Source organism: Perca fluviatilis, chromosome 6 (assembly GCF_010015445.1).
Source record: "Perca fluviatilis chromosome 6, GENO_Pfluv_1.0, whole genome shotgun sequence".
NCBI classification, from domain to species: Eukaryota; Metazoa; Chordata; class Actinopteri; order Perciformes; family Percidae; genus Perca; species Perca fluviatilis.
Window position 1 is genome coordinate 8,098,322 of NC_053117.1, and position 12,049 is coordinate 8,110,370.

Sequence of the window (12,049 nt, forward strand, 5' to 3'; positions counted from 1 at the left end):
TAAGTGAAAGAGAAGCGGGAAAGGAAGAGTTGACTGTGAAGGATGAAGAGGAGGCTGCAGATTCAGAGAGAGGGACAGAGGCAGAGAGTGATCAGGAGGAGGCAGATGAAGCTGGCAGGGAGGAAGAGGCCTGCAGTTACCCCTGGACCAGGGACGTGCACAGGTATGGGCTATTGTTGCTGGGGCAACTGCCCGTTTGCCCTGATTGGATTAGCTAGGGGATAAGATAGATACGTTCGGGGGGCAGCTGCCTCCCTGTAGATCCGCCCCTGAAGACCTACAACATATGACCAGGGTCAGAAATAGACATGGGCTGGGCTGTTAAGGGTCACAAGTTGAAACTACAAATATAAGTGCATACTAGTTCAGTAATGGGACCTCCCTGTGGTGTGTGGGTTTTTGCTTGTTTGTTGTATCTTTTTGTACTTAATTGAACAGTTGATTGATAAGACAGACCGGTAGCAAGGGAAGAACCAGGGATATTCAGTTATATGATATATCATAAATCATTTTTGGCAGCTGCTGCCGTGGTCCTGCTCGACGCTATGCACTGCTACAACTATTATTTCTAGTCATCATTCTATTATCTTTATTGTTACTATAAGTGCCACGGAGCATCATGCCAACTGCTATACTTATTATGAATCGTATTTCCTGTATATCAGTGTCTCTGTGTCCCAACCGGCAGCAGCAGATGGCCGCCCACAAAGAGCCTGGGTCTGTCCGAGGGTTTCTGCCTGTTTAAAGGAAGTTCTTCCTCGCCACACCAAATGCTTGCTCGTGGGAAATTGTTGGGTCTTTTCAAATTACTGTGGTCTAGACCTACTCTATCTGTAAAGTGTCCTGAGATAACTCCTGTTGTGATTTGACACTATAAATAAAAGTGAACTGAGCCACCAGGACGGCCCTCCAACAGTACCTTGTTAACAGGGGCGAGCTGTGTTCGGACAGACCCCGCATGGAGTCGGGTGCTGTCTCCGAATCTCCCAGGTGACCTCTCCCTGCGACTGTCAAGCACTCTGCCGGGCGACTTCTCCCTGTCCAACGGCCGGGCGGGAGACTTGTCCCGTCTGAACTCAGTGCGGCCCTCCCGGTAGCGATGGGGAGTGCTGGGCTCCCGATGCAGGCCGTCGTGGCTGCCGGGGCCCGAGGTCAAACGCTTGGAGATGTGCTCTGTGTAGGTGGGGGGGCCTCGCTTACTGGGACTACTGTAGAAAACACAACAGTGTCTGACAATGTTAGTGTGAAAACCAACCGTCTGGAAGAAACAGGAAGAAGGTTGGCTATTTTTACAGCAGATGGCACTGTTGGCCTATCCAATTAAAACAATGGGGTTTCTACTTGTGAATTTGAACTGACAGTTTTCAATAAATGTGTTTTAAGGCAACATGTTTTTCTACAAGTGTTTTGTAGGTGTTCAAGTGTTTTTAATCCACCTACACACTATAATATAAAATCTGTATTTTTTTTTCTCTCTTTCATTGTGTTTTTGTTGTTGTTTGAACTAAGGAAGGGAGCTGACCCTCTGCTGGAGCCGGTCCTCTGCAGCTCTCCAGACTCTCTGATCAGACTTCCCTTACAGCAGATGACCCGCAGTTTGTTCTGGTAGGAGGAGGCCAGGTAGATGGCCCCGGAGGAGATGGCTGGGCCCAGGTAGCGAGGGTTGGGGATGTCCAGGTGAGCCAGCACGGTAGGACTGGAAGTACAGACAGTAAAGTGGGAAATATAGCCAAGCAACCAAAATCTCAACCAAAGTTTTTCCAATTTGGCCCTAGGTAGCCGGTCTGTCTCACCCCAGAGCAGCGTGTCCCTGCACCTCGATGACGTCCAGAGAGTTGAAGTAGGTGACAAACAGGTAGGGCTCTCTGTAGGCTGCACCAGAGAGACAACACTTGAGGCTGTATTGCTGTTTGCTGTATTGATGCATCGTAAAGCACTAGGAGTTAAAAAAGTCTATTTACCAAAGGACAGAGGCAGACGGCTCCACTTAATTTCCTCAGTGCGACTTCTTCGTCCGTACGTGTCCACAAACACTCCAAACTCTGCCACACAAAGAAAAGTTATTATACGCTCCTCTGTGTGCCTCTTATTGTGTCTAAACTCAACACAGGACACGAGTCTTGTGCAGTGGTGGAATGGAACCAAGTACATTTACTCAAGTACTGTACTGTCCAAATTTGAGGTAATTGTCCTTTACTCTTTTTAGTATTTTCTTTTCATGACACTTTTTACTCCACTACATTCATCTGACAGCTTTAGTTACGAGATACTTTAGAAATTAAGACTTTTGCACACAAAACACATGTGGTTTATAAAATAGGATGTTTTTTTATATTATAAATTAAACTACCCAACAATATGTAGGCCTACAAGTCCAGCTGAAATGATTATTAAACACATCCACAGAGAACCTATCTCTGCTTCTCTGCAGCTCTTAGCTATGCTGTTATAGTTTTAGACTGCCGGGGGACTTCCTTCCTTTGACACACTGAGCTCCTCTCTCCTCTCTCTTTTCATCTGTGGGCAAAATGCTTGTTACTAACTTAGCTCTTGGGAGTTTGTTCCCTGGAGCCCTTATGTTTTCTCACCCCGCAATTTTCCCTGGATTAGGGTGGCACCTAAATCATGGTGGCAGCTGTCGCCGTGGTCCTGCTAGGCGCCTTGCTACGCCCTGGTACACCCTGCTATGCCCTGGTACGCCCTGCTATGTCATGCTAGGTCCTGCTACACCCTGCTACGCCCTGCAGTGCCCTGCTACGCCATGAACTACTACAACAACTACTATTTCTAGTCATAGTTCCATTATCTTTATTGTGACTATAATTGCCACTGTTCATCACACCCCCCCAACCAACACCGGCAGACAACCACCCGCCAAGAGCCTGGGTCTGTCCGAGGTTTCTCCCTAAAAGGGAGTTTTTCCTCGCCACTGTCGCACTAAATGCTCGCTCTTCTGGGAATTACTGGAATTGTTGAGTCTTTGTAAATTACAGTGTGGTCTTAGACCTACAGGATCCAATTCAAAATTCTCACCATAACCTATAGGGCTCTACATCGTCATGGCCCCTGCTTATCTTACCAACATAATTCACCTACACACCCCCCTCCCGGTCTCTCAGGTCTATCAACCAAAATCTGCTATCCACGCCACGCACTCGTCTGAAGACGTGTGCGGATAGAGCCTTTGCTGCTATGGCGCCCAGACTCTGGAATGCTCTGCCAACCAGCAGTAGGTTTGCTGAGAATGTGGACTGTTTTAAGGGGCAGGTGAAGACTCACTTGTTCAGGCTAGCTTTTGGGTAACCTCTGTCTTTTATCTATTGATAATTTTATCTGTTGTATTTTTACTTTATTTTATTCTTAGACTATTTTTCTATTATGTTTTATTGTCTATGCACATTGCAAAGCCCTTTGTGACCCTGTCTGTAAAAAGCGCTGTATAAATACATTTTTTACTTAGACCTACTCTATCTGTAAAGTGTCTCGAGATAACTCTTGTTATGATTTGATACTATAAATAAAATTGAATTAAACAGTTTGGATCGTTTCCACTTTCTAAAATGTGAGAATTTTTCTGCATTGATTACTTTTACTTTTAATACTTAATATTTAATACTTTAATTCCATTTTCCTGATGATACTTTTGCACTTTTACTTTCAGTTTGTGTTGATTCTAGCGGCCGCTTTGGACAAAAGCAGTAGTGTTTTTAACACACCTGCTGTCGTAAAAGTCTTTTCTTTATGTGCTGTATTACCCACTGTAGATTACTGAGTTAGCATTACCAGGAGGTCATATATATATATATATATATATACTTATATGTTTTGCTTAAGTTACAGATGCATTGTTGCATTTCAAGTGTTGCATACGGTAACTTAGCCTACTCTTTCTCGTGAGCTAAACCTGGTATCACTGTCACTGTGTTACGACCCAAAGCTTTAAGTAACATTTTCAATGCAGGACTTTTACTTGTAACAGAGTATTTTTACAGTGTGGTATTAGTACTTGTACTTAAGTAAAGGATCTGAATACTTCTTCAACCACTGGTCTTGTGTGCATGCAGTAGGGTCACTGACAGTGTCAAAATAAAAGATACACAAAAGATAAGGGTAACCCACCTTTACAAAAATCAATTTTATGACTTGATTTTATAGTATAGTAGTACAGTAACAACCTTAAAACCCTAAAAACATACTGTTGTGTTCACACTGGTGGTTGCTGACCCACAGTGAAGAGTGGCCCCTCTTGTATCTTATCCACTACAATAATACACTTTACCATCTCGTGTTGTTAACAGCGAAACACAGAAACAGCGTGTGTGGAGTAGTCGTTAATTCAAACACACCGTGAAAACACAGCAGGTATTCCTCCTTCTGCATGCTGCTGGCCACCTGCATGATGGCGATTGGGAAACTGTGGGACGAGGCTGCAAACACTGCTGAGGCTAGTGACACGTCGTTCTTGTCCAGGAACTCTGCAGTGGACGAAGCGGGTCAAACACTATTTGGAACTTCTATGTATTTATTTACCCCAAAGAAAGGGGTTCAATGTTTCACTGAGCAGTTATCCTGCAAACATAATTGACTTATTGACCTGTTCGGTCAGGCGAATCTTACATGTTATCCTCTAACATAGATAGAAATAAACATAATAGATAGAGAACATAATAGATTCCTATTGATGTTGATGTCATGTTTTTGCAAGAAATAAAAGAAAAGGATGGCTATTTTTTTTGGCAAATTTTAAGTTTTTTTGTGTTGTGTTATGCTTTTCTAAAACCACAGCGATATTCTCCCCAGCGTCCTCACCCTCGAGCACAAACTGCTTCATCTCAATCTCGTAGAACTTGTTGGTGCCGATGATGATGCTGTAGCTGGTCAGGTGGATGCAGCTGCAGGGCTCCAGAGTTTCAATCTCCTGTAAGATGACCAATGGAGACATGAGATATGAGACATGGTACAAGAAACGTTTATGATGGCAAAGGCCTCCACTTATTGTTTTTGGTCAGGTTTGTCCGTTGGTTTGTTGGTTTGTTTGTCTGTCAGCAGGATTACGGAACCACTACTGGTGTCCGTTTTCACGAAACTCGGTGGAAGGGTGTAGCATGGGCCAAGGAATCCCGGGGCAGATACATTGCAGTGTTAACGCAATGTATGTTCAGTTTCAATAACTTTTGTGGGTTTGTGCTGCATTCATGTGGTGTCGGAATAATCAAAAACATTTGTTCCAGACTGGGAAAATTCACACTGCATTAACATTGTGAGATAGGGCATGCCTTGGCAGAGAGTTTTGATCTTTTTAATCTTTTTATAAAAAAAAGGTATGTGACCCTGACACTTTTTAATTAGGAAAGACATCCAAATGATCTGCTCTCTTCTGTTTTTGGATTACACTGTTTGTGTAAATGTTTTTGTTTTTTTCAGTTTCTAATTTACATAACTCAGGTATCAAGATATATGTATTGCCATTATTTTCATTGCCATTATTACTTTTTGTGTTAGGATGCCGTTTCAGAGAAGTGCTCTCCTACCACTGCATGTTAGGACTTACACGTATTGCAAACAAATGGAACTAACAGTTTCATATTCACCTTACGAATGCAGTATTTGTTGAGATTGTCGTTGTAGCGCAGAATGGTTATCTTGTTAGGCATAGCAGCACATATACAAGGTCCGTTGTCTATCTGTAAAGAGAACGTAGACGTCAGTTTGTACGATCCCATTTTTAAGACAGGACTTTGAAGTCGCAAAGCTTTATCTCAAGTTTCACAGAGGAGAGGAAGACCTACTCTCCCAGCAGCAAACAGATGGCAGCCCTTCACCGTCTCAAAGATGTAGGGAGCCAGTTCGGACTGGCTGGGCAGGTGGGACTGGGCCAGGGACTGCTTCACTCTCTTAATCTCCACCAGACACAACGCCCTCTCGTCCCCTGCAGCACACACACACACACACACACACACACACACACACACACACACACACACACACACACACACACACACACACACACACACACACACACACACACACACACACACACACACACACACACACACACGTTACACAGTATCAGATGTTCCAGTAACAGAAGACAATTCACTTATCCGTCGTCATTCTGTACTGTGTGACAAGATGAATATCTACAAAAATATCGTCAAGTTTCACTAGAATTGATACAGTGGTAGTGTGGCCTTTCAACGTTTTTTTTATGATGAATAATTGTAGAGCCTCAAGTGCGCCAATTAGGCAGGAAGTTATGACAGGGGATATTGGCTTCTTGATTTATGAACAAAACTCACTGAATTGCATTGAACGAACCAAAAGTCTAGACTCAAATTCTGCTGCTCATTAGACAGTTATAAGCAAATGAAAATGACAAAGCGGGACATCTCACCAACAATCATCAGCAGTTTCTCCTGCTCTTTGATGATGTGGATCTGAAAGACTGATCCCAGGCCAGGGATGTGAGTCAGAGAATTCTTGATAACATTCAGGGCGTACAGACCCTCTTCAGAGCCCACCAGAACTATCTGCAGCGCCACAAGAAAACGGGATCATAAACACAACCATGAATATTCCGGGGGAACGTGGTGAAATTTCAAATAGGGGCAACATGTGGCAAGCCTTGGCAGTGCGCCCCGAGCATCTGCTCTGTGCTCCATGTCCCTTCATTAATGATTCTACTTCTGAACATAACTGCTACTGTGGATTAATGTGTTTTCTTAATAATCAAAATAAAAAAAAAATTCTTAAATGAGCAGATTCATTATTTAAGAAATGATTCAAAAACATGTTTACTGTATGTGCACACTGCAAGTACTCCAAATAAATACTCCAATAAATGTGAGCCAGTAAAATGCGATCTACATCGGTACCTGATCTGTGAGGGGGAGGGTACAGTTAATATCCAGCCTATCGTCTCCCTCCAGCTTTAGGAGAGAGTTTCCGAGCAGCTTCTGTAAAAGCAGAGAGAGGTGAGGGGTCAGAGGGGCCGAGCCCTCAACACGACCTCAGGGGCAGGCAGCAGAGGAGCAGAACAGAGGGGGCTGGACGGCTGCAGGACTGTGTGCAGGTTAAAGGGTCATTTCGGTATTTTTCAACCTGGACCCTATTTTCCCATGCGTTGGTGTCTAAGTGACTTATGTTAACAAAACTCCTTGAAATTGGTCCAGTATTAAGGAAAATGCGCACGCCTAATTTCCGTCCAATAAAAGTGCTGTTTTTGGCACTGACAGGCTCAGATTGTTATTAAAAGTGTCTGACAACATTATGGAAAGGATCCCTACAGAGCTAATCCTTTTTCTTACGTAAAATGCTAAATAAAATTGCTATTGCAAAACCCACGAGACTCCATTTAAATAAACAATACTTTTAGCGTGTATAGAGCCAGCATATTTTCACATGCAAATGTTTAAATTAAAGGTTTATTTCAACAAAACCAGAGTGGTGATGGTTGGAACAGTGAAAAGACGAACCAAGAGAGCTTTTGATCTGGTTTTATTTCGTTTCTCTCGACTTTGAATGTGTGTTAAACTGTGATAAAATTACTAGTTTATTTAAATGGAATCTGGTGGGTTTCGTGATAGTGATTTTCATGTTAGACAAATAGGGGCTTACTCTTTAACAAAAAGGTCATCCTACGTAGGGATCCTTTCCATAATGTTGTCAGACACTTATAATAATCTGAGCCTGTCAGCGGTAAAACAGCACTTTTGTGGAGGTAAATTGAAGGTGCGCAATTGCCCGACAATTTACATTGCATTTTACTTGTTTCGCTGCTGCCGACTGCAGCGGTCTAGCTTAATACTGGACCGATTTCAAAGATTGTTGTTCTCATCAGTCACTTAAACACAAAAACATAGGAAAATAGGGTCCAGGTTGAAAAACACCAAAGTTCCCCTTCAATAGTGTCAGAGGTGGGACCAAGTCACAAGTCAGTTTCCAGTTTTAAGTTATAGCATGGATTCCAGTCAAACAAGTACAAAGTGAGTCGTCATTGCATTGTTAATATGTAAATCTAAAATTGTAAATCTACATATTGCATTTACAGATATTAGTGTAAATTATCAAAATGAGCAGCCACAGCTTAAAAAAAAATCCTATTTTAAGTTACATCAATAATATTATAACATTTGCCGTTCGCTTTTATTCTGATAAAACGGCAAATCTTATATTATTATAATAATATATAATATAATGCTCAACAAAGAACTGAAATCTTTATAAAGTTGTTTTGTCAATATGTATTCCATCACAAATGAAGTCTAATAGCATGAGGTACCCTGACTTTTGATTGGCTAACCTGAATTTACCTGTTGATGAACAGGCGACAGCAGCATAGGAAATCATTCAAGTCAGATGTCAAAAGTTGGCGAGAAAGTTGAAGAAAATATTAAGTTTCAAGTCATTCTGATATATGCCACAGTCAACTCCAAATACTCCAAACTGTAAATCGAAGTCAAGTTTATGTTGCCCAGTTTGTGACTTAAGTCCCAGTCACTGAAGAGTGTGCAGAGGGGGCAGCAGGGTCAAAACAAAGACGAGTACACCAGCAGGTAAAAACCCACTGTCTGATCCCTGGTCCTGTGGACAGGACAGCTGATGGGGATCAACCCAAAGATGATCAAACATCTTGGGGAGAAGTTGTGTACTGTGGTTATAAAACAGGACCCCAAAAAACATATTTCAGCAACATTCAAACTATTACATGAACACAGAGTTTGCACAGGACATGACAGTGTAGCAGAGGATAGTGAGAGTGAAGAGCGGTCACAGCAGGTGAGGTGAGAGCAGGGGGGAGATGACCAACCAACACAAGGGCAGACACATGCACTACTCCATGCCTCGTGAAAGATTAGCCAGTGTGTGTATGTGTGTGTGTGTGTGTGTGTGTGTGTGTGTGTGTGTGTGTGTGTGTGTGTGTGTGTGTGTGTATGTATGTATGTCAGTAAGTCTTATGTCTATATCTTTGTAACTTTTTACCTGGACCAGTGGAGACAGAACCATCTGTCTTTTGGACACAGCAGCCTATGTGTGCAATGAAACCCAATGGAATGGGCATAAAAGAGCAAATCAACAAAACATGCCCATATACCGGACACACAATGTCGCATGATGAAAAAAAGCAACAAACAGCAGTGAGAGACAGGCAGAAGACAGAGAGGAGGGGAATAGAGGAAGAGAGAAGAAGGGGACAATTAACGACACATATAAGTGAACTGGGGGTTATCCGTTAAAACATAAAACCTATGTCTTGAAATCAATTCTTGAAGAATATAACATCCGCTGCTCATGAATAGGCCCCACACAGTTTAACAGCGAGTTTACTGCGTCCATAGCGGTTTATGATTTGCGCCAGCAGACATTGAGGACAGAGAGAGCCAATTGCCCCAGTCGCCCCCTCGCCTGCTCCAGAGATACTCACTGCGTCGGCCTCAGCCTTCTCCCGCGAGGCTCGCGCCCCGGCCACCACGGACTCCATGACAGCCACCCATCGCTGTTTGTCTGGGAAACTGGGAGCCATGAAGCAAATTGACTGTCCAGGCCAGCACGGGGTGTGACAACGGGACTCCAGCTTCAGGACGTAGGGAATATCTGACACACCAGAAACACAAGTAAGGTATGCCTTTAGAATGGTATTTTCATGGTTTCTAGTTAATTGTAGTAAATTCCAACTATTATTCATTTTACTTGGACTCTCTGGAGCCCTGTACATGACCCCTGGGGGTCTCCAGGCCAAACTTGGAAATCATTACTCCTCTAAAATACATTTCTAAAGAAGTTTAGCATATGACAATAAAGTCTTGTATAAACAAGACAAAACTTGACCAAAAAAAACCAAACATGAGTGATAAAGGGGAGGAAATAGGATAAATGTAAATCAATGTTAGGAAAGTGATTCCAACATACAGAGAACAGCACACTTTGTATAGTGTACCTGACTTGGCTGTGTTGGGTAGCTCAGATGCCCCCACTGCTCCATGAACAACCACCTCTCCATCTGACATACACAGGTCAAACTCTTCCAGTGGCTTCACTGAATCTGAATAACACACAGAAAAAGAAAAAAAACATGCTTGTAACTATTGGCACTATTTGACAGGTTCAACTGATCTGCTCTGGTAGATCTATGAAATGTCGCTGCATGTTGTTCAGTTACACAGGTAAAAGAAAGCAACCTTCTCTGGGCTCTATCTCGTAGATGGACACTTTAGTCCCATCCAGGACCATATATTTTCTCTCCCAGCCCTGGCCTCGCTTCCCATTCCTGCAAAACACACAAGGCAACTGCATTACTACAAAGCATAGATGATTAAATGGATCCAACGTTTTTTTTTTTTTTTGCAGGAAACTCTACAAATGCCTTTGTTTGAATGGGTTTAAGTACCAGATGGGCGGACTTTGCCAGACATCACATAACTACGAGTGCCTGAGAGGATTTGTGTTTTAGTAACATCGGCCTGCCTGATCAGTGGGAGGGGAGGACACAGGCTCACAGTGAGGGAGTACAAAAGACAAATTACTGTATATTCCTCGAGACAAATTTACTAATAGGTGTGAAGGACATGGCAGATATACAACGTGAAGTGTCCTAGTAGTTGCTACCACATGCCTACAGAACAGCTTTGATGCTGCTTGGCATAGATTTTACAAGTTTTTGATCCACATTGTTTTAGGTCCCTAACCCTAACCCTAACCCAAACCTAACCGATCATACAACAACGGTTACCAACAAAGTAAAGGTTATAATCTAACTGTATTTATATTGTGGGGCAATTTGCTCTCAAAACAAAAGAAAGCATTTCCCTAATTGAATAACTACCACACATATAAACACAAAACCGCTTTGCTAGCTCAATCTTGTTGTAACTAATCTGCTGACATTTTTTTTTCTCAATTGACAGATTTAGCTCCTGTACGTCCGTGAAAATTCACATTTAGCAGCTATTTTTAACATAGCGCCGAGTCACAGGCACAGCTGATCCAAACATTTTCAGTGCTCAGAGCTTTTGTGTGTTCCACTGTGGCTCCCGATTTATATGAATACAAATGTTTCAAAAACATTTCAACTGTGTAATGTTGACATAGAAGTGGCGGTGTAATATTTGAAGGGATGCGCCAGGTGTGCTCAAAATGGCTCTGGATGTGCTGTCATGCTGATTTGAGCACGTTCTAAATGTCTAGTCGACCAATTAGATTGCCTGGTCGGATCTACTTGTTGTATGACTTATATTCAGCAACTCATTGCGTTGTGTATAAAGTGCTGTATGCATCAGCAAGTCTCTACTTGTTTATTAAAGTTTTTCTGTGTCTTTTCTGTGTCAGTCAGACACAGCATCATGTGAAGATGCTAGTGGACGTGTACCTATGCACAATGTCTGGATGCATCTCTGGCCCATGTGATTACAAAGACCAAAATGGTGTTGTCCATCAAAAGAATCAGCTTTGTTTTGGTCACGTGATGTGTGGGAACTGTAGGTGTCCCAATGCATGATCTGCACACTCAATAGTAAAACTGAATGGCACAGAGCAGTGAGAGGAAAGCTTCAACAATGACATTATTGTGTCCATAGCTAACCTAGGCTGTTTCATCCATCCCTCTAGGTGCATGTGTCCGCTGGCCTCTTTGAGCTGTTGGCCTTGGGAGCTGCCTTTGTCCCGACACAGGCCCTCAGACAAATGCAGGGAGCAGTCGCTGGACATGCCACATGTGGCTGGGAGGGAGGGGGAGCATTTTGGGTGGCACAAAGCGTGACATTCTGAGGAGAAAAAAAACACACTGTTATGGAGAGCAATGCCACACAAGCTTTTGGCTCCTCTGCACACCCCTTTGTGCCGCCACCGGCACAGTGCTCGTCAGTTAAACATCTAAAAAAAACATATAGTATGAAAAAATTAAACTTAAAATTAAACACGTTTGTTTCACACAAGTCTGGAAAAATGAAAGGCTCTAATCAGACAAAAAAAAATTATAAAAAAAGGTTAGGCGGACCAATGGGAATGAGTGAGAGGCAACAGCAGCAGCCATCACCATGTTTTCACACATCAT

The 12,049-nt window shown here is 42.8% G+C and overlaps 1 protein-coding gene across 11 annotated transcripts in view; it reads right to left on the minus strand.

The window, feature by feature from the left end:
• The window catches only part of LOC120561008 (citron Rho-interacting kinase), a 72,222-nt gene that overhangs the window by 9,286 nt on the left and 50,887 nt on the right, over positions 1–12,049 (minus strand). For 6 of the 11 annotated variants that reach the window (XM_039803955.1, XM_039803953.1, XM_039803952.1 and 3 more), the window contains 15 exons: positions 11,579–11,759; positions 10,179–10,267; positions 9,938–10,042; positions 9,425–9,594; positions 8,983–9,027; positions 6,876–6,956; positions 6,395–6,530; positions 5,790–5,929; positions 5,592–5,684; positions 4,810–4,918; positions 4,347–4,475; positions 1,962–2,042; positions 1,794–1,872; positions 1,523–1,696; positions 920–1,208 (listed from right to left, as the gene is read on the minus strand). In XM_039803955.1, the coding sequence (XP_039659889.1) occupies positions 920–1,208; positions 1,523–1,696; positions 1,794–1,872; positions 1,962–2,042; positions 4,347–4,475; positions 4,810–4,918; positions 5,592–5,684; positions 5,790–5,929; positions 6,395–6,530; positions 6,876–6,956; positions 8,983–9,027; positions 9,425–9,594; positions 9,938–10,042; positions 10,179–10,267; positions 11,579–11,759 (1,901 nt within the window). The remainder of the gene's footprint in view (positions 1–919; positions 1,209–1,522; positions 1,697–1,793; positions 1,873–1,961; positions 2,043–4,346; positions 4,476–4,809; positions 4,919–5,591; positions 5,685–5,789; positions 5,930–6,394; positions 6,531–6,875; positions 6,957–8,982; positions 9,028–9,424; positions 9,595–9,937; positions 10,043–10,178; positions 10,268–11,578; positions 11,760–12,049) is intronic. The other 5 variants (XM_039803960.1, XM_039803959.1, XM_039803957.1 and 2 more) reach the window with 1 other exon arrangement.